Genomic DNA, 24,328 nt, shown 5'->3' on the forward strand with positions numbered 1-24,328 from the left:
GGGTGACGAGGTGTCACGTGGCAGTGCACCACGGTGTGTACAGAGCAGAACGCCCACGGGCGGCGCGGCCTGGGTTGGCCCGGATCCTGGGAGGAGCACCTGCAGCGCCCTGGAGTCGCCCCGTTCTGAGCACAGCGCGGACGCACTCGGGGCGTGGGCCCTCTCCTGCACACCCAGACGAGCCTGTGGGCAGAGACGGCCGGTCCCCCAGTGGACGCCACGACTCTCCTGGCGTTGGCAGCAGCGGGCAGCGCGCTCGTGCAGGGATCCAGAAGGTGCTGGAGGCCTTGGGTCCGGGCGCAGGGTGGCCGTGAACAGGAAGCCGTGACCTCGGGGCATCTCTGCTGTGCTCAGATCACGTCCCGAGGCCGTTTCGCTCGTCTCGCGGCCGGGCCTGCGTCCTTCAGGTGCCGTGTCCCCCAGGGGCGCCTCAGGCCTGGCTGTGGTGGCCCCTCCAACCCCGGGTGGGGGCCTCTGCCTCCTGCCCCGTGGAGGGTGGGCGGCCCAGGCTGGCTGCGTGTCCTGCTCTGTGCTGTTCCCTGCGGCCGCTGTGTCAGCGTCCTGCAGGGAGACGGGGCTGTGGGGACATGGAAGGAGGCCCTGGTGGGAATCGGCTCACTGTCGCAGAGGTGGGGACGTCCCAGGACGTGTGTGCGAGCTGGGGAGGGGAGCCCTCCTGAGGGCCTGCACGTCGGCGGGTGGCCCTGGGGCACGTGAAGCAGGCTCTGGGACTGAAGCTGGACACACGCGTGGGGCTCGTCATGGCTCGGGGTCTGCGGCGAGTCCGCAGCTAGAAGCTGCACGCGCCTGCCAGGAAGTGGCAACGGCTGAAGCCTCGCGTCGACCTCGCTGCTCCCCGTTGGTGGGCGCTGCGGGCGGCGGCAGCTTACGTGGGATTCCAGGCTGAGGAGCTCCCGGATAGGTTGGCCTGTGCTCCCTGGGGGTGGGCCGCGTCTAATCAGGGGGCCCTGCCTACTACAACGGGGAGGAAGTGTGCGTCTGCCGGGCCTGGCTCCCACACGCACGTCTGTCTTCTGTCGCCCTTGGCGGTCCTGCTCCCGGGCCTTCCAGCTGCATCTCTGATGGCAGCTCACGGGCCTCAGGGGTGGGGTAAGGCTCCAGGTCTTGGGGCCACACCGTGGCCTGAGTCCCCAGGCAGGTGCCAGTGCACTGGGTCGGTCACGGCAGGGGCCTGGGTGCCCCACACTGGGCGGAGCCGCGTGGCTTTGAGGCTTGAGGTTTGGACGGGGCCGACTCGGAACCACGGAGTGTGCTCCCTGCTGAGTGCGGTGCCCGCGGGCGAGTGCAGGTGTACCCCTCACTTGCGTGGGGCCTTCCCCGCCTCCTTGGGACCTCCCCCATGCCCTTGGGGTTTTTTGTGCCCTTGGGGTCTCTGCCCTGCCCTTGGGGCCTCCCCGCATCCTTGAGGTCACTCCTCCACCGTTGGGGCCTCTCCTGCATCCCTGGGACCTCTGCCCCCACCCTTGGGATCTCCCCATGTTCCTTGGGGCCTCCCTGTGCCCTTATGGTCTCCTCCCTGCTCTTGGGGTCTCCTGCCATGTCCTTGGGGCCTCCCCGTGCCCTTGCGGTCTCCCCCCTGCACCTGGCCCCCCCCCCGCCCTTGTGGTCTCCCCCTACCCTTGGGGTCTCCTGCATCCTTGGGGCCTCCCCCCATCCTTGGATTCTTCCTGGATCCCCTGAGGCCCTGTGTCCCCAGAATCCCGAGGTCCCCTGCCCTGTTCCTGCTGCTTCTGGCAGCGCCCAGGGGCTGTCGGCAAACGGCTGCGCTGTGGCGGACCCGGTGCCACACGTGGGCTCAATGTGCGTCTTTGGACAACGTGGCGTCCCCCGTGTGGTGTCGGGGTGTCCCCCACCCTCATCCCCTGATCGCTTCCCCCGAGTGCACCCTGCAGGGTGCCTGCTTGGCACCAGGAGCGCTGCGCGGGCCGGGGGCACACCCCGGAGAGGCCCTGGTGCCCACAGGGGCTGGAGGGGAAAGGGCCCAGGACTGGCGGCCCTGTCGGGGGCGGGCCTCCCAGGATCCCGCGCTCGGGGCCGGCTCTTGTGGCATCTTCCCCCGTGGCCTGGGCTCACGTCCTGGGACGTGTCTGCGCGGGTGAGCGTCGGCTTCCCGGGGGCCCCGTGTAGGGGAGGCTGCGACTGGGGCCACTGGGCCAACAGGGGATTAGGAGAGGAGCGTGGCGCCCCGCGTGCACAGGCGTGTGAGGCAGGGCCCTGGTGGCAGCGCGTCTCGTGTAGATGCGTGGGGAAGCCCCGCGTGCAGGCCCGGGGCTCACGAGCGCGTCCCCCCAGGCACTACGTGGGCGTGTTCTCGGCCATGGAGTACGTGTTCCTGTTCCAGTTTGTGTACGCGGCCTACAGGCCCATGGCCACGGCCGCGGGTGAGCTCATCTGCAGGAGGTGAGTGCAGCACGTGCCCGCTGCTGTCCCCGGCACCATGACGTCACCGGCACTTCGGAGGCGGGCCCCACAGCCCGTGTCCTACGTCCCGTCAGCTGCAGGCCCGCAGGTGCAGGGTGGAGGGCAGGCCAGGTGCCAGGGCTTTGTATAGGGGACAGAACGGGACGTGCGGGAGCGCCACGGGAGAGGAACGCTGCTCCACAGTCGCATCCGTGACCGCACGCAGGCTCACTGGTTACCTGTTAGAGGCAGGTCTATGCGGGGATTGCTTTGACTTGGTGGGGTGGTCCCCCATCCCCGAGGGCGCCCGCCTTTGGGATCCTCTGAGGTCTACTGTCCTTGGATGCCCTGGGGCCCCCTGTGTCCCTGGGATCCCCTGAGGTCCCGAGGTGCCCTGTCCCTGGATCCCCTCTGGATCCCCTGAGGCCCCCTGTCCCTGGGATCTCCTGAGGTCCTCTGGATCCCCTGAGACCCCCTCTCCTTGGGATCCCCTGAGGTCCCCTGGATTCCCTGAGGCCCCTGGATCTCCTGAGGTCCCCTGGATCTCTTGGATCCCTCGAGGCCCCCTGTGTCCCTGGGATCCCCTGAGGTCTCCTGGATTCCCTGAGGCCCCCGAGGTTTCCTGGATCCCTGAAGGTCCCCTGGATCCCCTGGATCCTGAGGCCCCCTGAAGTCCCCTGAGGTCCCCTGTCCCCTGGATCCCCTGGATCCTGAGGCCTGTCCCCTGGATCCCCTGAGGCCCCCTGTCCCCGGGATCCTGATGTCCCCTGGATCCCCTGAGGCCCCCTGTCTATGGGATCCCCTGAGGTCCTCTGGATCCCCCGAGACCCCCTCTCCTTGGGATCCCCTGAGGACCCCTGGATTCCCTGAGGCCCCTGGATCTCCTGGATCCCTTGAGGCATCCTGTGTCCCTGGGATCCCCTGAGGTCTCCTGGATTCCCTGAGGCCCCCTGTCTCTGGGATCCCCTAAGTTCCTATCCCTGGGATCCCTGAGGTCCCCTGAGCCTCCCTGTCCCCAAGGTCACCTGAGGTCCCCAGGACCTCAGTCTGGTTGTTCATTCCCTCCCCAGTGCTGGCCTGAGCTGACCAGCAGCTCGGACAGCAGAAGTCAGTTCTAGAACTTTCCTCCACGGGTCCTGGTAGCTCTGCTCCCCGGGTCTCAGTGTGGCGCGTGCTAGCGAGGGTGCAGGTCAGCCCGCCTCGCAGGACCCGGGGCCCAGCCGCGTGCTTGGGGCCCCCCAGGCCGACGTTGAGGCCCCTCTCTCGTCTCCCTAGGCTCCTGGCTCCTCCGCCCCACGAAGGTTTCTTTGGCCAAGAGCCCCCTGACGAGTTTGACAGAAACCTCCAGAACATGAAGACGCTCATTGACTTCTACCTGCAGGGTGAGGTGAGGGCGCGGCAGCGTGGGGCCCGGGGACGCGGCGTCCGAGCCACACGAGGGACCGGGACTTGGGTCCCGCCCCGCAGCCCGAGTTCCGTGCCGTGTCCCGCGCCACGCGCCACGTGCCCGGAGGTGGGCTGGGCCGGGCCTTGCTTCCCGTGTGAACAGCCTTGCTGTGGCGCGTGGGACTCGGGCCGCTGGGTCGCTGTCCTGCTGTGTCCTCACGTGTCTGCGCACGGGGGGGTCGGGAGGGGGCCGTTCCTGCCTGTGTCATCACGTGTTCTCCTTGCTGTTCGTCGTCATCGCATGACCTCCCTGCCCTGTGTCATCATCACGTGACCTCCCTGCCCTGTGTTGTCATCGCGTGTCCTTCCCATGTTATTACATGACCTTCCGTGCCCCGTGTCGTCATCACGTGTCCTCCCTGCCCTGTGTCGCCGCCACATGAGCTTCCTGCCCACGTCGTCGTGTGTTCTTGTCTCCGCGTGGTTGCGTGTCCTCCCTGCCCTTTGCCACTGTCACATGACCCCCGTGCCCCGTGTCGTCATCACGTGTGGTCCCTGCCCCGTGTCTCACTTGTCCCGCTGTCCCGTTCTCACGACCTCACACGTCGGGCACGTCCCTGTCAGTTCCACAGACACGTCCCGTACCTGGTGGACGGCCTGTGGGAGGCAGCGCCCACCCTGGTGCGCAACTGGGAGTGCATGACGGCCCTGCTGCTGGAGCCACGCGGCGGGCGCCAAGGTGAGCGTGGCCAGAGCCTGCTCGGAGTCGTGGGCCGGGCCCGTGATCCTGCTGGCCGCCCTGCCGTCCCCCTAGGCCCACCGTCCCTGCCGTGTCCTGCCATCCTTCCCTGTCCTGCTGTCCTCCCCGGGCCGTGCTATCCTCCCCACGTCCCACTGTCCCCCCATGTCCTGTTGTGTCCCTGTGTCCTGCCGTTCCCCCATGTCCCCGTGTCCTGCCATCCCCATCACCCTCGTGTCCCCATGTGCTCCAGTCCCCCTTGTGTCCCACCCCCACCTCGTGTTGCATGTCCTTGTCTGCCTGTGTCCCGCCATGCCCCTCCTCCTATGTCGCGTCATCTCTGCGGTCCCCTGCCGTCCTGCCAAGCGTCTGTCCATGGTGTCACTGATACGAGCGGCCGGCACAGGGCGCTAGCGGCCCTGTCCACACTGCTGTGCAGCGTTTGCTCCCTGACTGGTTGGTCCGGGGGAGGGGCACGTGCCGTGCTTCCCTGGGGCGAAGGGTCCTCAGGCCTTGATGGGGACTCCCCGGTCTCTAGTTGGGGTCTGCAGGACAGTGGCCGCGGCTGCTGTCCTGCAAGGGGATCAAAGCCCGGGCCCCGCGGTCAGGATGCAGTGTGGGCAGCTGCCTGGTGAATGAACCCTGGCAGGCTCGCCCCTCTGAGACCACCCCGTCCCCCCGGGCACCGCCCCAAGGAGACCGCCCCTCCTCTGACGCAGGCCCGCAGCCCCACTGGAGGCCCTGCCCTCTGAGACCCACCACCCCCCCAGCCCTGCTGAAGACAAGTGTCCTCTGCTAAAACCTGGAGTCCCTGAGCCATGCCTGAGGCCTCCAGGCCTGTCCCCTTCCTGGTGGGGCCAGCAGCCTCCACCACGCTCCCGGGGGCCACGGAGGGGCCCGTTCCTTCATCACCGGGGCGCCTCCTTTACTCTGACTCAAGTTTCCAGACCCCGCCGCGGGGTCTCTGAGCTTCTTGACCATGAGCTTGGGCCTTTGCTGCCCCCGGGCTCATAGTGGCACCGATCCCAGGATGTGGGACGCTGGACAGGAGGACCCAGGTGTGAGGTTCTCGCGGTACCTATGACAAATGACCTCAAACCTGGGGGCTTAAAACAAGAATCCGTCCCCTCCCAGCTCTGGAGACCAGAGTCTGAGGTCCGGGGGCTGGACCCCTGAGGTCCGGGGCGGGGCCTCCGGGGAGGGTCCCTCCCGCCTCTTCCAGCGTCTGGGGCCCAGGCCTCCCTGGGCTGGTGGCCCATCCCTCCCGTGTCCTCCATCCTCATGGGGCTCCTCCTTTGCATCTGTGGCTCCTCCTGTCTCCTACGAGGACCCCTGTTGCTGGATGCAGGGCCACCTGGTCCAGGACGAGCTCAGCTCAGAGCCTCACTTAGTCACACCTGGAAAGATCCAGTTTCCCCACAAGCTCCTGTTCTGAGGTTCCGGGTGGCTGTGACCTGGGGTGAAAGTCCCTGGGGAGCAGCCGGTGAACACAGTGTCCCCTCAAGTGCGTGGCTTTAGACCCGAGTCCCAGGGTACGGGATGGTGCCGGGTGGGCTGCCGCCCGCCGCTGGAGGTGGCGTCAGGGGTTGCCGTGAGAACGCGGCCCGGGGCTGTGTGCACACTTTGAGGGAAGGGCTGGCCCTGGTTCTGCACACTGCTGACTGCGTGAGCCGGGTCGGGGCCTGCTGTGCCCAGGAGCCTCCCGCTCCGCACGTGCTCCGAGCCTGGGCCAGGCCCAGCCAGGCCTCTCAGCAGTGCATCAGTCCAGAAGCTTCCGTGACCCGGTGAGGGTCGGTGTGGGCTGACCTGCCCCCGTCTCCGTGTCCCCGCAGCGCTGACGAGCCAGCAGGAAAGAGTGCTCATCGAGATCCTCGTGGCCGCCGTGAGACAGGCTGCCGAGGGCCGCCCTCCCGCTGGCCGCCGCCTGGGCAAGAAAGTCAGTGCCACCCCTGCCCCCTGCCTGGATGCGCTTCCTCCCCTGTGCTGACCGCTGCGCTGTGGCTGCTGTGCCGCTGCTGGGAGCCCCGCGCACGGGGGCGCTGTGGGTGCCCGCGCCTGCCTCAGCCCTGTCGCGCCCTGCCGCGCCCTGCCCGGGGCCGGGGACCGCTTGCTGCCGCTTCAGCCTTGCGCTTGCCACCCTGGCTGCTCACCCGGCCGCTGGCGCTGCGGGCAGGGCTCCCGGCCGCCCAGGTAGGTGCTGCTGGCTGTGCCTGCGGCTCCCGCGCACCCTTCCCGCCGGCTGCCAGGCTGTTTGCCAGCTGGTCCGTGTCTGCTGCCTGCCTCCCTGGGGAGGGCCCTGCGCAGTCCCCCCCCCTGCCGTGTTCACACCGGACACGGCAGTGTGTCAGCCAGCCTCTGAATTGCCTCCATGTGAGCCTCTGGTGTCCCGGGGGACATAAAGCCATGGGAATTAAGCGCTCACCGCAGTCCTAGAGACCAGACGTCTGAGCCTGGGCGGGCAGGACCACCGAGATGCAGGCGGGGTCCTTCCGGGGCTGCAGGAAGGGTCCTTCCGGCCTCTTCCAGCTCCAGGAATCCTCGGGCTGTGGCCGCGTCTCTGCCTCCATCCTCACGTGGCTGTCGCATTCTCCCTTGTGCACGTGTCCGGCTCTGTGTCCTCATCTCTCATTCTTATGACACCAGCCCTGCGGCATTAGGGTCACCGCGAGGTGCGAACTTGCGGGAGACAACTCAGTCCTGATGGCTTCCCTGCAAGGGAAACGCTTTCCTGGAAACCCAACACCAGAGGCAATCCGGAGCTCTGTCCTCGGTTTCCGGGCAGCGCCGCCCGCGTGTGACCTGGTCACGTGGGAGCAGGTCCCCGGGCCACTGCGGGACTCGTGTGGGCCGTGGGCTCAGGCCATGCATGCTCTGCCTGCAGGGTGCCAGGGAGGTGGACGGGACCCGCCGCTGGCGCGAGCATGCCAACATGAGCCGACACTTTGTCAAGGTGCTGCCCCAGCTGCTGTCCAAGGTGCCGAGTGGGGAAGGGCCCGAGGCCGGGAGCGGGCGCTGGGGGGCTCCAGGGCAGGTCCGGAGGCTGCAGGAGGGCGCTGGGGAGGCTCCGCGTCACGCCTGCTGTCTGGGCAGTTTGCAGCGGACAAAGAGAAGGTGACCCCCCTCCTGCAGATCCCTCAGTACTGCAACCTGGACGTGTACGACATGGACGGCCTGGGCTCCGTAAGTGCCCGGTTCCGGGCGCCTCCCAGGGGGACGGCCTGGCTGGGGTGGGGGCTGGGGGCTGGGGGGTGGGGGAGCGGGCCTCCTCCTCCTCCTCCGGGCCACGCCCCTTCCCTAGAGCAGCAGGGCCCCTTCTGGGCCACGCCCACTCTCCTCCGGGCCACGCCCCTTCTCTAGAGCCTCAGCACTCCTCTGGGCCACGCCCACCAGCCACGGCCACGCCTCCTTTCCTAGAGCCACACTTGCCCTCCTGGCCACGCCCCGACTCCTCTAGGCCACGCCCCTCCCCCCGCAGCCCTCCTGGGCCACACCCCTTTCCTGGGGCCACGCCCACTTCCCTAGAGCCGCAGCCCTCCTCTGGGCCACACCCTTTCATTGGGGCCACGCCCGCGTTCCTAGAGCCACGCCCACTCACCGCGGCCACGCCTCCTTTCCTAGAGCCACAGCCGCCCTGGCCACGCCCCACTCCTCCAAGCCACGCCCACTCCTCTAAGCCACGCCCCTTGCCTGGAGCCGCAGCTGCCCCTGGCCACGCCCCTACTCCACTAGACCACGCCCCTTCCCCCCTCCTCTGCTCCACACCCTATTCTTGGGGCCACGCCCACCAACCGCGGCCGCGCCCCTTTCCTAGAGCCACAGCTGCCCTCCTGGCCACGCCCCTCCCCCCGCAGCCCTCCTCCGGGACACACCTTTTCTGGGGCCACGCCCACTCCCTAGAGCCACACCCACTCACTGCGGCCACACCTCTTTGAGTCCGTGCCTGTGTCCCCTGGGGCCGAGACCTCTTCCCTAGAGCCCTACCCTTCCCCTGGGTCACGCCCCCTTCCCTGGGGCCACACCCCTCTCCCTCTGGGTCCACATCTTCTCCACTAGGGCCACACCTGCTTCTGTGCATTTAGACAAGGAGGCTGCATCCCCCTCCCTGCGGTGTCAGGTGTGGGGGCTCCTTTCCTCCTCCCTGTCCACCCTGCAGGGGTCAGCCGTCTCCCACCCAGTGGCAGGGTCCTGACTCCTATGTTTGCAGCTCCTATGAGCATCCTCTTGCCCCCATACCCCCTGCCCTGGGCTCCACCTGGCCCTTTTCTTCTAGCCCCCGATCGCTCAACCCTGTGATTTTCCACCCCACCCCTCATCGCCCGACCCTGTGACCCCTGACAGCTCCCCATTTGACTGCTGACCTTTCGTCCTTGACCCCATGACCTTTCATCTCAACCCATGACCCCATGGCTTCCTCCCTAATCTCCTGACCTTTCGCTGGCACGTTCGCCCTCAATCTCCTGAGCCCCTGAGCGGCCCTCTCGACCCCCCTCCAGTCCCCTGACCAGCCCTTGCTCCCCCGCCCCCCAGTACCTGGACGCGGCGCTCCTGGAACTGGACTGCCTGGTGCAGCGACACTCGGACGTGGCGGTGCTGGAGGCCTGTGCCCGCGCCTACGGCACCTACTGTGACGAGGGCGGCTCTGCCCACGGCCAGGCTGCCCCCGCCTGCAGCCGGCTGGTCGACATGCTGGTGGACGTGCTGACCCCGCTGCTGGACGTGTTCATCCAACACGAGGTGCGGGCTGCGGAGGCTTTGGGGGCTCCGTGTGGGCCGTGATGTGGGTGGTGCGGATGTTGGGGCTTGGGGAAATGCGTGGAGGTGGGGACCCCGTGCTGAATGAGGGTACTGAGGCTCCGTGCTCTCTTGTTGAAGTGTTATAAAGTGTGCACCTGTCAGGGGTCAGCTCCGTGACCTCGCCAGTGTGACCCTGGGCACGCAGGGCGGGTTCCCCTTCGAGCCCCGACTGCTGGTGCTGTACCCGATCTGCTGGCAGCGTGTACGCTTGGCGGGGGGTGACAGAGTGTCCTGTTTCTCCCCGTGGGAGCCCTGTAAGCCCCCGGAGCACAGCCTGTCAGAGGCCCTGGCCTGTGTCCACCGGGCACTGGTGTGTAAGGAGCTGCGGCGTGACTGTGCGCTGCTGGGCCATCCTGTGCCTGGCGGTTGTACGAGAGCAGCGCAGCCAGCACGTCACTGGGCCGCGTTCCGGTGGAACTTCCATGCAGACGGCGGAGGGCCGCGTAAGCTGTGGGCCGGAGGTGTGGCCCGGACTCGGCCGGTTACCGCATAAGGAGTCCACGTTGCTCTGAGTTCCGCAGCCCGGGGCCTCCCTGATCCTGGGGTGCTAGGGGGCTGCGAGCGCTTCTGCGACTGTTCTCCCAGCTGCAGAGCGAGGAACGCGTCCCGCGTGGCGGGTTCTTCACGGGGCGTGAGGCGGGTGCAGGGAGCTGGCCCATCCCGGATCGTCCCGGCCCCGCTTGCCAGCGGCGTGGACAGAGGTGCCTCTGCGCCTCTGGGGTGGCCTCTGGTCTCCCGTGTCTCCTGGCGAGCTGGACGCGGGATGGGCTGTGACACAGTTTCCCTTTTTGGGAGTGTCCAGCGCTGCCTTCCGAAGTGGGGGACAGACAGTGGGGGGAACGCGGGCTCGGGGAGGCTGCCTGGGCCGTGCGAGGTCCGCCCCACCCCGCGTGCTCTCCCTGCCCCGCAGAAACAAGGCCTGTTCCTGGGACATGGGGAGATGGGGCGCATCTGCTCCACGCTGCGGAGGCTGGCTGCCTTCTACAGGTGAGGGGTGCGCGGCCCGTGCCCTTGGGCTGTTGCCTGACCGCGAGCAGGGGGCGGGGACAGCGCCGCGGGGTGTCCATGGGTGTGCCCGGGGCTGAGCCACGTCCCGGGAGCTGGGGCTGCCTCACCCGCGGGGCTGGACACCGTAGTGGACGGAGCCCCCGCCTGCCGTGTGGGGAGGGTGCCCCCAGTGTCCCCACGGGCGGTCCCTCAGCCCCAGGCCGCTGACCGACCGCCGTGAGTGGCTCACCCGGGGCCGAGGCGGGTGCTGAGATGTCTCGTGGGCCTCGTGCGCAGCACACACGACCTAAGTGGCTGGAACCTGTACGAAAAGATGGACAGCCTGCTGACGTTCCGCAGACACCAGGGCAGCCTGCCCACGGAGGTGAGCGGCGGGGTGGGCAGGCGCAGTGCTGCGGGAGGGGGTCGGGCCAGCCCGGGGTCCCTGCACGGTGCCCCCGGCTGACGGCCCGCGCCCCTCAGGTCGTCCACTGCGCGCTGCAGTGCACCTACTATGCGCTCCTGTGGCAGATCGTGGCGGCCACGGACCGGCTGCCGTCCCAGGTGGGTGCAGGCGCGGATGGGGTGGGGCCTGTGCTCTGCAGCCGTGCACGGGGTGGGGTGGGGTGGGGGGACCTGGGGGGAGTGGGTGCAGGCACAGGCCCCGTCATCTGTCGTCCCGGGCTGGCGGGGCTCCGGGGCTGTGACGTGAGCGCCCACCTGGGGCCACGGCCCGAGCGCCCTGTGCACCTGTCCCACGAAGCAAGGGTGTCTGTGGGCGGAGACCTCAGTCCCTGGTGCTGGCCAGTCCCTGCGTGGGGCGCCAGACAGGTTCCGGGGTATGTCTGTGCTTCTCTGGGGGTGCGTAGGCCTCAGTCGGTCCTGAGCAGCACAGGGCAGTGGGGCGAGAATAGGGGGTGATGGAGGTGGGGGTGACGGGGAGGGGCAGTGGGGGTGGGTGACGGTGGGGAGGCGGATGGGGAAAGGAGATATAGGACGGGAGGGGCGGGGTGCACGCCATCATGATGGGAGGCCCCGCCCCCGCCCCCCAGGAGGCGCTCCTGGACCTGAGGAAGCGGCTGCTCAAGTTCTGCCTGGCGTGCCGCGTGTACCTGAGCCACCAGAGCAAGGTGCTGAGCGAGAAGGTGGGTGTGGCCGCGGGGGACCGTGGGGGCCGGACATGGGGACAGGCCGCACCAGCTGTCTGGAGCCTGCCGCGAGGCGGTGGCCTGCCGGTGCCCCAGGCGTGGACAGAGGTGCCTCTGCGCCTCTGGTGGCTCTGGCACACGGAGTCTGTGGGGGCACGAGTGGGGGAGCCGGGGTGAAGGCTCGGCGATGCGGGTCCGGGCTCCTGGTGTCCACTCGGGAGACTGTCCCGCTGTGGATAAAGTGTGTCTCATGCGCGGCCGTTCACTGGGGGGGGGGGGGGTGTCCCTCGGCAGCCATTGCCCTGTCCTATGACCCTGCGCGCCCCGTGCACCAGGTGTGTCACGGCCTCCCTGTCCGTGGGGCTCGGTGGTGGCCTCAGCCCGCCCTTCCTGCCCGGGTGCTGGGGACGTTTCCGATCGCAATCCGTGTGTGGGGTGTGGGTCTCGGGTGTCCGTCAGCACGTGCTGCGGCCGCATGTTGGGTTTCTGGTGGACGGGGGTTACGTTACAGGGTGTGTGTCCTGCACGTGTGTTGTCCATGTGCGGGGTGTGCAGGCCCAGCTGTGTGTCCCGACTGCGTGTTGTGCATGTGTCCTAACAGCCTGTTGCATGTACAGTGTGCCCTGCCCGTGTGTTGCGTGCGTGTCCCAACCGCGTGTTGCAGGTGTCCTGCCTGCGTGTTGCGTGTGCATGTCCTGACCACATGTTGCATGTGCAGCGTGTGTCCTGCCCACGTGTTGTGTCCCAACTGCACGTTGCATGTGTGCAGCGTGCGCACGTCCCGCCTGCGTGTCCCATCGTTCTGCTGTCACCCTTGAGCGCCGGCATGTGACCCCAAGCGTCCCGCGTGCTTGTCCCATCTGTACCTTCACACTTGGGCCTGTTGTGCCTGCGGGGTGGGATTCAGGTGAGGGCGCCGGGTGCTGAATGCCCTGGGAGCTCTGTGTGGGCGGCGCATGAGGTGGGTCCCTGTGGGGGTGGGGTCCTGTCCCTGGGCGCCCCCTCACCCCTCGCCCCCTCAGGCCTTCATCCTGCTGTGTGACCTGCTGCTCATCCTGAGCCACCAGGGCCCCGAGGAGGACACGGGCCTGGGGCTGCTGTTCTTCGTCCCTGATCACGTCCTGCAGTGCAAGCTGCTCACCTTCGTCAGGGAGCACGTGTTCCTGGAGGACGCGGGAGCCGCAGGTCAGCCTCCTGGGGACCTGGGGGAGACGTGCGGGGCCTCGGGGGTGGGGGGGGACTTGGAGGGAGCCAGGGCAACCTGGAGCAGGAGGGGGCCTGGGGGGGAGCTGGGAGAGAGCCAGGGGCAGGAGGGCGGGAGAGCGCCGGGGGGCAGGTGGGGGGACCTCTGGGGGGGGAGGAGAGGTGGGACAGGCAGGGGGCAGGAGGGGAGAGAGCTGGGGGCAGCCCGAGGGCACAGGGCAGGAGGGGCCCTGGGGAGCCTGGATGGGGCTTGGGGTGCTGTACCCCCTGGGTTCTGGAGCTGCATCCCCGGGCGTGTGTCGCTGTGGTTCGTGCTGTGAGGGGGGCGTGGGGCCTGTCCAGGCAGGCGGTCAGGACCCGGACATGCAGGGGCCCACGGCCCTCCTGGTCTGGGTCTGCGCCTGCACCCTGGGGTCAGGATGTGCGCTGGTGGCCCTGCCCCCTTGCTGTCCCGGCTCCCGTCCCCGGACACGACAGGGGCGGCGGAAGGCAGGGCGTGGGCTGTGTCCCCAGGTGGCCGCCGAGTGTACAGGGAGGAGGACGCGGACGAGCTGCACGAGCTGTTCCACAGGAGGAACATGCTGGCCGTGTTCTGCAAGCTCATCGTGTGCAACGTGCTGGAGATGAGCGCGGCCGCCGCCGTGTACCAGTTCTACCTGAAGGTGTGTGCGCGGCTGCCCAGACCTGGGGGCGACGCCGGGCGTGCAAAGTACCCACGGACTCCCCGTTGGGACCCGGGTCCTCCCCCGGAGGAGCCCACGTGCGCATGTGGACGGCGTCCCCCTTGGTGTCTCGGGCCGTGTTCTGTGTCACACCTCTTCCCACAGCTGGGCCCTGGGGTGCGTTTTCACTTGGGGTGTCGTGTCCTGGGTTTTCAAGCTGTGCCGGGTGGTTCACAGAAGCACCGCTGTTGGCACTTTCCTCTCCGAGAGTGAGTGTGAGCGTAGTGAGGGCCGGGCTGAGCTGAGGCACTACCGTCTGCGCCAGATCGGCGGGGGCAGTGGTTCTGACGACCGCGTGGCGGGGGGCCGGCGACGGAGGAACGCGTGATGCCCAGACGCGAGGGGAGATGCTGGCGGAGGAGTCGGCGGCTAAGTGGGTGGACGACGCCTGGGTGGCTGCGTAGACGGACGGATGGGCAGGGGAGGCTGTGACGGGTGGATGAGTCGGTGGGCACATGGATGGCTGCGTGGACAGACGGACAACCGGGCGGGTGGAGGAGTGGCGGGTACCCGCGTGGGTGCATGCACGGAGGACGGCCGCAGTGGACAGTCACCGCACCTCCCGTCCCAGAAGCCGCTCCGTCGGGACCTCCTTTTGGTGTTGGTGTACGACAGAGACGTGAACCCCTTGTTCGGGGTCATTTGTGGGAAATCCGGTCTCGATCCCTTTTTGACTCTTGAGTTTGGTGTGTGCCACGCTGTTTCTCTTTCCCCGTCTTCACCCTGCGTGGGCCTGAGGCTCACGGGACGCAGGGGCTGCGAGGACCAACGCCCCAGGTCGTGTGGGGTGCGCCCCCTCCCAGGTGGTGCTGAGCGCACCGTGGGGTCCCCGTCCAGGAGGCCCCGGGGAGCCCGGGGTCCGAGCTGCGTGGCCGCCCTGAGTGTGTCCCGTGGAACACGGCGAGGAGAGCGTGGGCGCGCAGGCAGGGCGGTGCTGACGGCTTCCGTGTGGCTCACAGCACTATCATCACTTTGGCGACATCATCAAGGAGACCATGACGAGGACGAGACAGAACGACAGGCTGCGCAACGCGCTGTCCCTGCTCCTGTGCCTGCAGCAGGTGAGTGTCTCCCGGCGCCCCGGCGTGGGCCGCATCGTGGGGACACCCCGCCACGGCACCGCTGCCCCTCGCGGCCCAGCCGTGCGCACACCCCTCCACCCGGACACCGGGCTTGGTGTGCGATCGGTCCTGCTTCGCAGCCGGGGGTGTCTGCCTCTCATCACCAGGGGCGACTTAGACGCGTGGGGAGGGTCTCGAGCGCGGGCCGCGTGGACGTCCGTGGCATTGGGGTCTCAGAAGACCGCGCGTCCGCCCCTTCTCCTGGTTCTGGCTCTGTGCACCCACGTGGGGCCGCCGACGTGCGAGGTTTCTGGAAGGACGTGGGTCCCGTCTCTCCCCCCGGGGCTGAGTCTCCACGCGTGTTTGGCAGGGCCGGGGGGTGTCCGCTGCCCCTGTGGTCCCGGCCCTGGTGCTGCCTGTGGGCGTGGGGGGCAGGCCCCTCCCTGGGCACTTGGCGCACGGGCTCTGCCCGCGGGTTCCGGAACGCGGCTTCTGTTTCCCGATTCCCGAGGGCTGTGCACACCTGCGACACCCACTCACCTCACCGTGCACACCCCTGACACTCAACAGTGATGCGGAGCTTCCCCAGGGCAAGCGTGCAACGTTGGCACCACGTCCCCACCACGGAGGCCCCCGCCAAGTCTCGCTGGTTTCCTGTGGAGCCCGTGGTCGCCGGGGAGGGCGGGGCAGGTGTCACCCGCGGCCTGGGCGTCCGCAGATCCCGCCGTGGGTAGCAGAGTGTGCCGCCGTGCTTGTCCCCCCCCCCCCCCCCAGCCCCTGCAGGGTCCCCTGCAGACAGCCTTGGGCCCGCTGCCTCAGCCCTGGGTGGAGGGGCGCGGAGGGGGGCGCAGGAGACGCTTGCTTCTCTGGGTGTTGTTGAACGTCAGTGCCCGGGGCAGGGGGCACAGTCAGGCCGCCAGCCCCTGGCTCCTGTGCGGGCTTCACGCTCTGTGCCCCACTCATGCGACCGCAAGGCCACGCTGTGCCTCCTCGTAGCGCTGACGGGGCGCGGACGCGACGCCCCACGCACACGGCGCCCCCCTGCGCTCCAGGCGCGGCACCCCTGCGGCCGAGCATGTACAGGGCCACTGCCAGGTGCCGGGCCGCGGGGTCGCCCGCACCCCTGCCCCACAGCCCTGTGCTCCCGCAGCTGTTCCAGAAGCACGTGGACACGTACGGCCTCGGCTCCGACCCCATCGAGTTCATCTGCGGCCCCTTCTACTCCATCCGCCTGCTGGCCCGCCGCTTCGCACTCACGCTTGGCTTCGACTCTGCCCGCGACGCTGCCCACCTGATCCACAGGTGCATGCCGGGAGGGGCCCTGACCTGCCCGACCCATGCCCCGGCCCGTGCCACCTGCCGCTGTGCTCCCAGGTGTCCCATCCTGCCCCCTTGTGACCCCCGCCTGACCCCGGCCTCATCATGACCCTGCCCGACTCTGACCCCTGCCCAGCCCCTTTCCCGGGCATGACCCCGCCTGACCCTGTCCCCAGTGTGACCCCAACCCGATTCCTGTCCCCATCCGATCCCTGTCCCAGCCCCACCTGACCCCAGTCCCTGGCGTGACCCCACCTGATCACTGTGTGCAGTGACCCTGCCGATCCCTGTCCCCGGAGTGACCCCCACCAGCCACCCTGCCCCAATGAGCGCCACCTGGTGCTGTGCCCCGTCTAATACCCGCCCTCCCCCCAAGCCTCACCTGACCCCACCCGTCCCGTGGGAGCCCCACCTGACGCCCCACTGCCTCCCGTCTGTGCCTCCGCCCTCCGCCCCACCTCCCCGCGGGACCCGTCCCCAGGCGCGGGCTGGCGTTCGCGTTCTCCGAGTCCCCGGTACCCGAGGAGGAGGCCCGCCAGCGCTTCCCCAACCTCAGCTTCCTGCTCGTGCTGGCCGAGTTCTCGTGCAAGATCCCGCCCGCGGAGCGCGCGGCCGCGTGAGTGTGCAGGCCCCGGGCTGAGGCCCCGGGAGGGGCGCGGGAATGGGAGGTTCTCGGGTGGGCATGACCCGGGCTGAGGGTCGCCGCTCCCTCTGGCGGGCTGAGCCTGCGCTGCTGGGGTCCGTGCTGCAGGATCGCCCTGTGGCTGCGGGGGGCGCCTCTCCCGCGGGGTTCCGGGGCCCTTAGCCCAGCAGGGGACGGACCACGGGGTGCCTGGGGGCGTCTCCCCTGACGTCCCCACCACGCCCCCTGTTGCCCGCAGACTCGCCCACTTCCAGGACTCCATCCCTGAGGGCGTGCCCGTGTTTGGGGAGGGGGACATGAACCCCATGCTCGCCTACCGCAAGTCCCTGATGCGCACGGACTACATGGCGCAGGGGGAGGAGGAGCCCGCCGCCAACCCGTTCGACGCCATATGCAAGGACAGCAAGCGGCCCCAAGGTGGGGAGAGTGGCCCGGGTGGGGAGGGGTGGCCGCGGGGCCCGGGCTGACGGCTCCCGGCCTGCAGAGCTGCCCGCGGGGACGTGCTCCACCTGGACGCCAGACACGCTGGCCAGCTGCGCCGCGGGGGACCGGGAGCCGAGAAGCTGCTCCTCCAAGGAGCGGAAGCCCAAGAGGTGAGGCCGCCGCGGCCCTGCGTTGGGGTGGAGCGGGGCTGCCAGGCCGAGTGTCCCAGAGCAGGGCCTGGGGACGGCTGCGACGGGACGCTGGCCCGACGGGGGCCCGCCCGGGTGTGCAGCAGGGACGGGGCTGTTGGGGGCGGGAGGCAGGTGTGCACACTGCTCCTCCCGCGTCCCCCTGCTGCACAGCATTGTCCATGCTGCCCGTAGCGCCACCAACACTGGGGACATGACCGTGTTAGAGCTGCCGCTGGGGCCCACGTCCTGGGGACCGTGCCTTGTCCACGTGTCTCCCTGTCCTGCCTTCCCTCGGCCATCCACACACGTTCCGTCCACGGCACAGTCCCTGCCTTGGTCTCCCTGGAAACGGGCCACCCCTGGTCTCTGGCAGGGACATCTTTGATGTGGACTTCCTGTCGTCCGAGGACTCCGAGAACTCCTCCAACGAGGACGTGGATGTGGAGGGCATCTCTGTCCAGGAGGTTGGTGCCGCTGGGCCTCTGGGCGGTGGCCGCGTGGGGCACGGACGTGGGGCTGCCTCTCCTGCCTGCGCCCCCCCATCCCAGGGTGCTCAGAGGGACGTCCCACCTGATGGGGTCCTGGGCGACACTGTGGCCTCCGTGCCCAGGGTGGGTGGGAGCAGGTCCCTGCACACGTTCGCAGGGGACTCAGGCTCTGGTCAGAGGGCTCACCAGGTGTCCGCCGCATGGACGATCTGAGGCTCCCGGATGGGGGGATGGGGGCCAGGCCCTGAGCCGACCCAGTGTGCGCTCCAGGCCCACGCAGGGTCCTAGGGGCCGCAGGCTGGCAAGGGGCGGTCCCCGTGCCCTGGCCTGCTGAGCTTCAGACACTGGGCTTGGGGTGCCCTCGGTCCTCGGCATGTCTGCTGGCTCCTGCCTGGCTGCCCTCTAGTCACGCCTCCAAGAGCCGCGGGTCTGGGGTGGCTCTGAGACTGGTGCGGGGCTCCTGGGGGTGTGGGGGGCGGTTCGTGTGTTGGCCCTGGGTGCCGTTGGACGCTGGGGTGCAGGAGGGGGTCAGTGACCCAACCCAGGGGGCCGCGGGAGGGTTGGGGGGTTCAGTGTGCCAGGCCTGGGGGGTCAGGGTGCAGGGGAGGCCGCACCCCAAGCCCGCTCTGCATCCCGGCCTTGCTCTGGCGCTCCAGGGCCCTGGCAGGGGGAGGTCCCCGCCCCCTCCCGAGTCCCCGCCCCCCGCCGACTGGGAACAGGCCTGGGCCGGAGCGCTCCGTCCTCCAGCACGGTCCTCCACCTATCCGTCCCTGTCGGGTCCTGAGGGCTGTCCTCTGCATCCCCAGGGGGCGTCGGACTGAAGAGGATGCAGGCCCCGGTGGGACTCCTCACATCGGGGGTCACGAGTTCCCCGTTGGTCACCGCCTCGTGTCAACCACAGCCACCTGGTCCTGGGGACGGGGAGCCAGCGGCCTCCAGGGGCGGCCGACCGGGGCCCTGCGGTCTTCAGGGGAGGCCGGTGACCTCTGATGTCCGCAGCTGCACACGCGAACCCGTGTGTGGGGAGCGACCCCGTGGCCGCGGCCTGGGGCCCCCCATGGTGCCCGCGCACCCGCCCCCCTGCCCACCAGGTGCCTACTTGCCTGCAACGTCCTCGCTGGCTACTGCTGCACGCGGCTGGAAGGTTCCAGAACCAGCTTGCCCCGCCCTGAGCACGGTGCTGGTCTCCAAGCTGCGGCTCTGCTGCTCCTCACAGCTGGGCCTCCGTTGGGTGCATAGGGGTGTCCGGCGCTGTGGGCCAGCGGCAGGGCCGGGTGGGAGGGGCCGCTCCCCCGGGTCCTGACGAGGTGCGGCCTGGACCCTCGCAGGACGCCCTCCCCTGACAGGTGGGGGACGGGCACCCTGCCATGTAGACCCCGTGCCGGTGCCATACCTGAGCCCCTGCTGTGGGGAGGACGACGTGCACGTGTGCACAGGGAGGGAGGACGACATGCCCGTGTGCACGGGGAGGGAGAGGTCGGTGTGCGGGGAGGACCCCGCCGGGGGCGGAGGCAAACACGTGTGCCCGTGGTACGCGTCCCTGTGCCCGCTGGGCCTTGGGAGCCACTGTGGGCGAGCGCAGCCCCTGGTGGCGGCGGGACCGCTAGGGGTTGTGGGGAGGGCCTCCCTGCTGGGCACGGCAGGCCACAGGGCCAGGGCTGCAGCGTGGACGGGGTCTCCCGTGCTGACACTGCCGTCCGCCCCAGCAGCGCCCCCGCCTGCTGTGTGACCTGAGTGTGCCGTGTCCGCGTCGAGGGCCGGGTAAGCCGAGCCCGTCACAAAATCCTTAAACTCTTTATTTGAAAATACAAACGTGATCTCGTAAAACATTTTTAAACTGCTATACACACCAAATAAAAGTTAACTTTACACGTTTTGTACATGTACACAAACACGTGAGTACACGCGAGGGGTGCTCCTTGGCAGGTCCCGCGTGGAGGGCGGTGGCTGGGGCAGCGCCCCAGACACTGCTGTGGACGGACACCTCCTGGAATGTTCCGGACCCACCTCGTGAGAACACGGGGCTGCCCCACACCCACAGGTCAGCACGCGGCGGGCGAGCTCCAGGCGCGGAACCGGGCTGCCCTCCACGTGGACGGACGTCGGCCGGGCGGGTGAGTCTGCAGGGGCCGCGTGTGTCCTGCCTGTCGGGGGTCCTTGCACGGACGTGGGGCCCCTGGACGGGCAGGGACAATGCTCGACGGCCACCTGACCAGCTTCCAGGAAGAAAGAACAACCTGTCGTCCGGCACAAATCACGTCCCACGGAAGTCCCGATGGGACACACGCCGCTGTGCGCGCAGCAAGCGCCCGCCCGTCCTGGAGGCGCGGTCACGAGGGCGGCAGGTCATCGTCCTCACACGCATACTCGTACAGGTCCACGGCGCCCAGGGCGGACGGCGCCTCGAAGAAGGGCCTCTGGGCCAGCGGAGACCTCAGGGAGCTCAGCTTCTGCTCCACGGGGCTGAGCTCGGCTTCGTACCTGCAAGAACGCGGTCCTGAGCACCCTGGGGCACGGCCCCCTGTCCCCTGCCTCGTGCGGTGCACTTGCGCCCAGCCCCAGGTGCCCCTGGAAGTCACCCCTGGGAACGCGCTGACGTGTCACCGGGGCCGGCTCCTGCCCACAGGGACGGGCAGCACGTCGTGCACACGGAGGGCTGCACGCAGCAGACGGAGCCGGGAGTGTGAGGTTGGGTGTGCACCGAGGGCTGGGGTCCACGCAGGACAGGCGGCTACCCGACGGAGGTCGTGGGGACGTCCTAGCAGGGCAGCGGCGGGTACCACTGCGGCCGTGCACGCAGCAAGGCCTTAGAGCCTGTGCTGTCGCCCCTGCAGCAGCTGCCACGCCCAGCACACCCGTGGCCACTTGGCTGCCGGCCGCCCGCCGCCCACTGCAGACCGCGACTAACTGCCCTGCCGGCAGCAAATATCAGGAAGCGCTGGGGGACAGGACACCCAGAGCCACGCACTGGAGGCCACTAAACCTGGCGGAAGCGGCCAAGGCCACAGGACGCGGAGATGCGTCCTGGGGATGCCCGCCGGCTCTGGCACACTCACGCAGCAGGCAGCCAGTGAGGCGCTCCACGCGCAGTTTTAGGATCACACGGGCACAGGGATTTGCCGTGTGGCCGACGCACCGATGCCCATGACCAAGGAAGGCTGGCGACATGCAACCCCAGAGTCGAGATGAGGACAGGGCCAGCACGGGCTCACGGTCACCCCACAGCCACTAGCTGGGGCTGGGGTGCCGAGGCTCCAACGGTCCCAGAGACCCCGCACCCGGCCCGCGGGCCCATTCGGGGAAATCACCAGCGGCTCCCCCGACGCGCGTGCAGGTGAAACCCCGTGGCCACAGCCCTGTGAGGGAGAAGGCAGGCAGGCTCGCCCTGACGCCTCGGCCGGAGGGCACCGCGGAGATGCACGCACAGCGGCTGCTCTGCCCTCGGGACGTGGGGGCCTGGGGCGCACAGCACGTCCCCACTAACCCGCACCCGGTCCCCGTGATCCCTCCACCGGAGGAGGTGTACCAAAACCACGCCGGCAGGAAGGGCCACGGCCCTGACCCACCCACGAAGCGGCCTGCGGCTCTGAGCGACACGGCATCCGACACGGGGACACCAGGGCCACAGCCTGAGACGGCAGCACACACGCACGCGGCGTCAATGGGACGAGCCTCTCAGAGGCGACGCTGCCATGAAAGTGGCGCCCACGCGTTAGGGGGAAGCCAAGAACCGCGGCTCCGCGGGGCCCTCGGGAGCGTGAGGCCTCCGGGAGGGCCGGTCCACGAGGTGGCAGGCAAACGTCTGGCCGTGTGGCCGAGTGCCCACCGATGCCCGGCGCTGGCAGGGCCCGTGGGAGGGAGGCTGGCTGCACACCGCGGTGTCAGGGAAGCACGAGCCGGAGGAGCAGCGCCGAGTACCGCCAGGAGCTGGGGGGCAGGATGAGGGGGGCTGGACGTGCCCGGCCTCACCGGGACCCTTGGGGCTGGGGTCAGCCCCCCAAGACAGCCCCGTGCGCACCCCGCCCCCGGGCCCAGCAGACCAGGAGCCCGTGGACTTGAGGCTCCCACCCTACAGGCTCCACTGCTGCCCGCGACCACACGGGAAACTCGCCTGACCCCGGGTGACCCTGACCCGGTGCCGGGGGCCCTCGGGTGCCTGCGGTGGGTGGGTGAGGACCCCTGACGGGAATGGGGAGCACGCGTGTGACCAGAGCCCGTCGCGTGTGTGTGGCCAGATGGACCCCCAGAGTTCCAGGCGACCCAAGGGTCAAGAGGGCAGGAGGCCGGGCAGGACGCAGGGCGGGGTACGGCACGGCGCACACACCCTGCAGGGCGGCTGTGGGGCCGGGGAGGGGTCACCCGGGCCTCCCGGTGGGTGCTCACAGGTCGCTGTCGGGGCAGAGCCGCGTGGCACTGCCGGGCCTGCGTCCAGAAAAGGGGTGGAGGCCGGCGCCGGGGCGGGCGCGGCTGGGGTGCGGCGGCTGCACTCGGCACCTGGCCCCTGACCCCGGGATGAGCCCTCCCACGGCCGCCCCGGGTTCCCCTCAGGGTTCAGGGCCCACGTGCCCGCCCTGCCCTGTCCCATGGACACACGGCCGGGAGGCGCGTGAGCAGCCCCCGGGCCCTGCCTGTGGCCGAGGCTGTGGGAGTCGGGGGCACCGCCGCCCGCGTACCACCCGGGCCCTCCCGCCACGCCTGCGACCGTGCCCACTCACCCGTCCTCCCACGGCTCGGCCGCCGCCTCCTCGGCCACCAGGATGTCATACTCCTCGGCGGCATACTTCTCCCAGTCGGACAACTCCGGGCCTTCGCTCTCACTGTCCTGCACGAGACACGTGCGTCACGCGGCGCGGCCGCAGCGGGCACCCCGAGCCCCCGGCCACACTCACCCTCAGCAGGGAGACCTGTTCCTTCTGCTCGTGGTCGAGGTATTTCTCGATGTTGAAGAAGGTGTCGAAGAACACGTTGGCGAGCTTACACCTCTTCAGGTCGCGCAGGGTGATCTTCCCTACGGGGAGAACCGCCACATGGTCATGTGGGGGGGGGATGTGGGCGCCCGTCCTGAGGAGCCTTGAAAATCGGCCCACTACTGTGCTTGGTGGGCACCTGTCCCGACAGCACTGCGCCACCGGCGGCCGCGGCAGGGCGGACACGTGGGTGGGTCGCGGCACACTAGCGCCCGGCGCGCGGGAACAGACGCTGCGGCCGCAGGGGAGCCCACGCACACACCACGGGGCGCCACGGGGCACGGCCCAGGGCCAGCGCAGGGACCGTCAGCGCCCCAGACCCGGTTCCCTGCAGCAACCGTCCGCGTCCAGGCGTCCCGCGGGGGCAGCTTCCTGTCCCGCTGCCCTGGGAGCGCCCTCCTCCGACCCCTGCTGGCTGCGCCCCGGCCGCAGGCTCCTCAGCTAAGGGGTGTCAGGAGGTCCCCGGGTGGGGATGTGCGCCCGGGGCCGCGCCCACAGCAGGAGCTCCTGCTCCATGTCCCCGAGCTGGGGAATTGGAGCACAGGTGGAGGGACGTGGCGTCAGGGACACCCCTGACCCTTGAAGGACACGTGTGCTCACCCCACAGGGCAGGATCCTCCCACGGGCGAGGCGGAGGGGGCACGGGGGGGTGGCCGGCTGGGCCGCACTGTGTGGGGTCCACACTCAGCAGTCACCACCACTGGGGGACGAGGGCGATCACGTCACACAGGACGGCACCTCCTCACCCACCCTGGGTGGCGTCTTGCGGCAAGGTCGGGACCAGGCCTCCCCAAGGCCCGCTCACCCTCATCACCAGCTCACAGTGGGGATGCCATTCCCTCAGGGGCGCCCTTCACACGGCCGTTGCTCACACAGGGAGCATCACACGTGAGGCTATCTCCTCTCACTCGAGAGAAACGTGCTGTCGCTTCAGGGCATCCATCTCCCAGGAAGAACATCCCGTCACACGGGGTGTCTCCTACACAGGGGGGTACCACAGGGGGACATGGCACATGGAGAGCATCCCCTCACACCTCACAGAGCAGACCTTCCCTCACACAGGCTGAGGCAATATCCCAGGGGGACGTCCCCTCAGAGTGGCTTCTCCCTCACAAAGGGGGGTCACCACACCTCACGGGGGTAATCACCTCACACAATGTGTCCCCTCACACAGGGGGGACATCCCCTCACGGGGGTCACCACAGCTCACGGGGGGGATCACCTCATACAATGTGTCCCCTGACATGGGGGGGGACATCCCTTCAACGGGGACAGCACAGCTCACGCAGTGGAGAGAGGAGTCCCCTCACACATGTCCCCTCACACGGAACTGCATCATAGGTCACGGCGAGGAATCCCCTCATATGTGTCTCCTCACTCGAGGGGCCATCCCCTCACAGGGGGCAGCACAGCTCACGGCAGTGGGGCAATCACCTCACACGATATGTCTCCTCACACGGGGGCGTCCCATCTCGGGGAATCACCTCACACGCTGTGCCCCTCCCTCCGGGAAACCTCGCCCCACCCGGGCAGGTGTCGCAACTATGCTGAGGAATCACCTAGACAATGTGTCGCCTCACGGGGACACCGCCCACGGGGCCGCCCCCCACGGGTGCCCCACGGCGCGCTCACGGAGCCTCACCGTCGTTCTGCGGCTTCACCAGGTCCAGCATCTGGCACAGGCAGTCCTCGAAGGGCAGGGCCTCGATGGCCATGCTGTCCAGCCGGCGGCACTGCTCCTCGTAGAAGTACTCGAGCTCGAACATGGACAGCGCCCCGTCCCCGTCCAGGTCCATGCAGCGGAACCAGTACTCGATGCTGCAGCGCGGCGGGCCGCG

General features: G+C 69.1%; 2 protein-coding genes across 2 annotated transcripts in view; one reads left to right on the forward strand and one right to left on the reverse strand.

The window, feature by feature from the left end:
• The window catches only part of LOC102156180 (cohesin subunit SA-2-like), a 47,992-nt gene extending 28,589 nt beyond the window's left edge, over window positions 1-19,403 (forward strand). Inside the window, exons 14-33 of the mRNA XM_038586701.1 lie at window positions 2,314-2,421; window positions 3,697-3,808; window positions 4,432-4,546; window positions 6,379-6,482; window positions 7,428-7,520; window positions 7,637-7,726; window positions 9,074-9,280; window positions 10,251-10,327; window positions 10,625-10,712; window positions 10,811-10,891; window positions 11,380-11,472; window positions 12,498-12,660; window positions 13,192-13,340; window positions 14,360-14,461; window positions 15,612-15,763; window positions 16,260-16,394; window positions 16,660-16,838; window positions 16,906-17,014; window positions 17,409-17,499; window positions 18,330-19,403. Of these exons, the coding sequence (XP_038442629.1) occupies window positions 2,314-2,421; window positions 3,697-3,808; window positions 4,432-4,546; window positions 6,379-6,482; window positions 7,428-7,520; window positions 7,637-7,726; window positions 9,074-9,280; window positions 10,251-10,327; window positions 10,625-10,712; window positions 10,811-10,891; window positions 11,380-11,472; window positions 12,498-12,660; window positions 13,192-13,340; window positions 14,360-14,461; window positions 15,612-15,763; window positions 16,260-16,394; window positions 16,660-16,838; window positions 16,906-17,014; window positions 17,409-17,499; window positions 18,330-18,344 (2,263 nt within the window). The 3' untranslated portion in view covers window positions 18,345-19,403. The remainder of the gene's footprint in view (window positions 1-2,313; window positions 2,422-3,696; window positions 3,809-4,431; window positions 4,547-6,378; window positions 6,483-7,427; window positions 7,521-7,636; window positions 7,727-9,073; window positions 9,281-10,250; window positions 10,328-10,624; window positions 10,713-10,810; window positions 10,892-11,379; window positions 11,473-12,497; window positions 12,661-13,191; window positions 13,341-14,359; window positions 14,462-15,611; window positions 15,764-16,259; window positions 16,395-16,659; window positions 16,839-16,905; window positions 17,015-17,408; window positions 17,500-18,329) is intronic.
• Window positions 19,302-24,328, reverse strand: part of PPP2R3B (protein phosphatase 2 regulatory subunit B''beta) — a 38,854-nt gene continuing 33,827 nt past the window's right edge. The window contains exons 10-13 of the mRNA XM_038586702.1: window positions 24,133-24,308; window positions 22,413-22,531; window positions 22,239-22,345; window positions 19,302-20,004 (exon numbers count right to left, since the gene is read on the reverse strand). Coding sequence (XP_038442630.1) covers window positions 19,854-20,004; window positions 22,239-22,345; window positions 22,413-22,531; window positions 24,133-24,308 — 553 coding nt within the window. The 3' untranslated portion in view covers window positions 19,302-19,853. The remainder of the gene's footprint in view (window positions 20,005-22,238; window positions 22,346-22,412; window positions 22,532-24,132; window positions 24,309-24,328) is intronic.

The sequence above is a fragment of the Canis lupus genome, chromosome X, assembly GCF_011100685.1.
Source record: "Canis lupus familiaris isolate Mischka breed German Shepherd chromosome X, alternate assembly UU_Cfam_GSD_1.0, whole genome shotgun sequence".
In the NCBI taxonomy this organism is placed as follows: domain Eukaryota; kingdom Metazoa; phylum Chordata; class Mammalia; order Carnivora; family Canidae; genus Canis; species Canis lupus.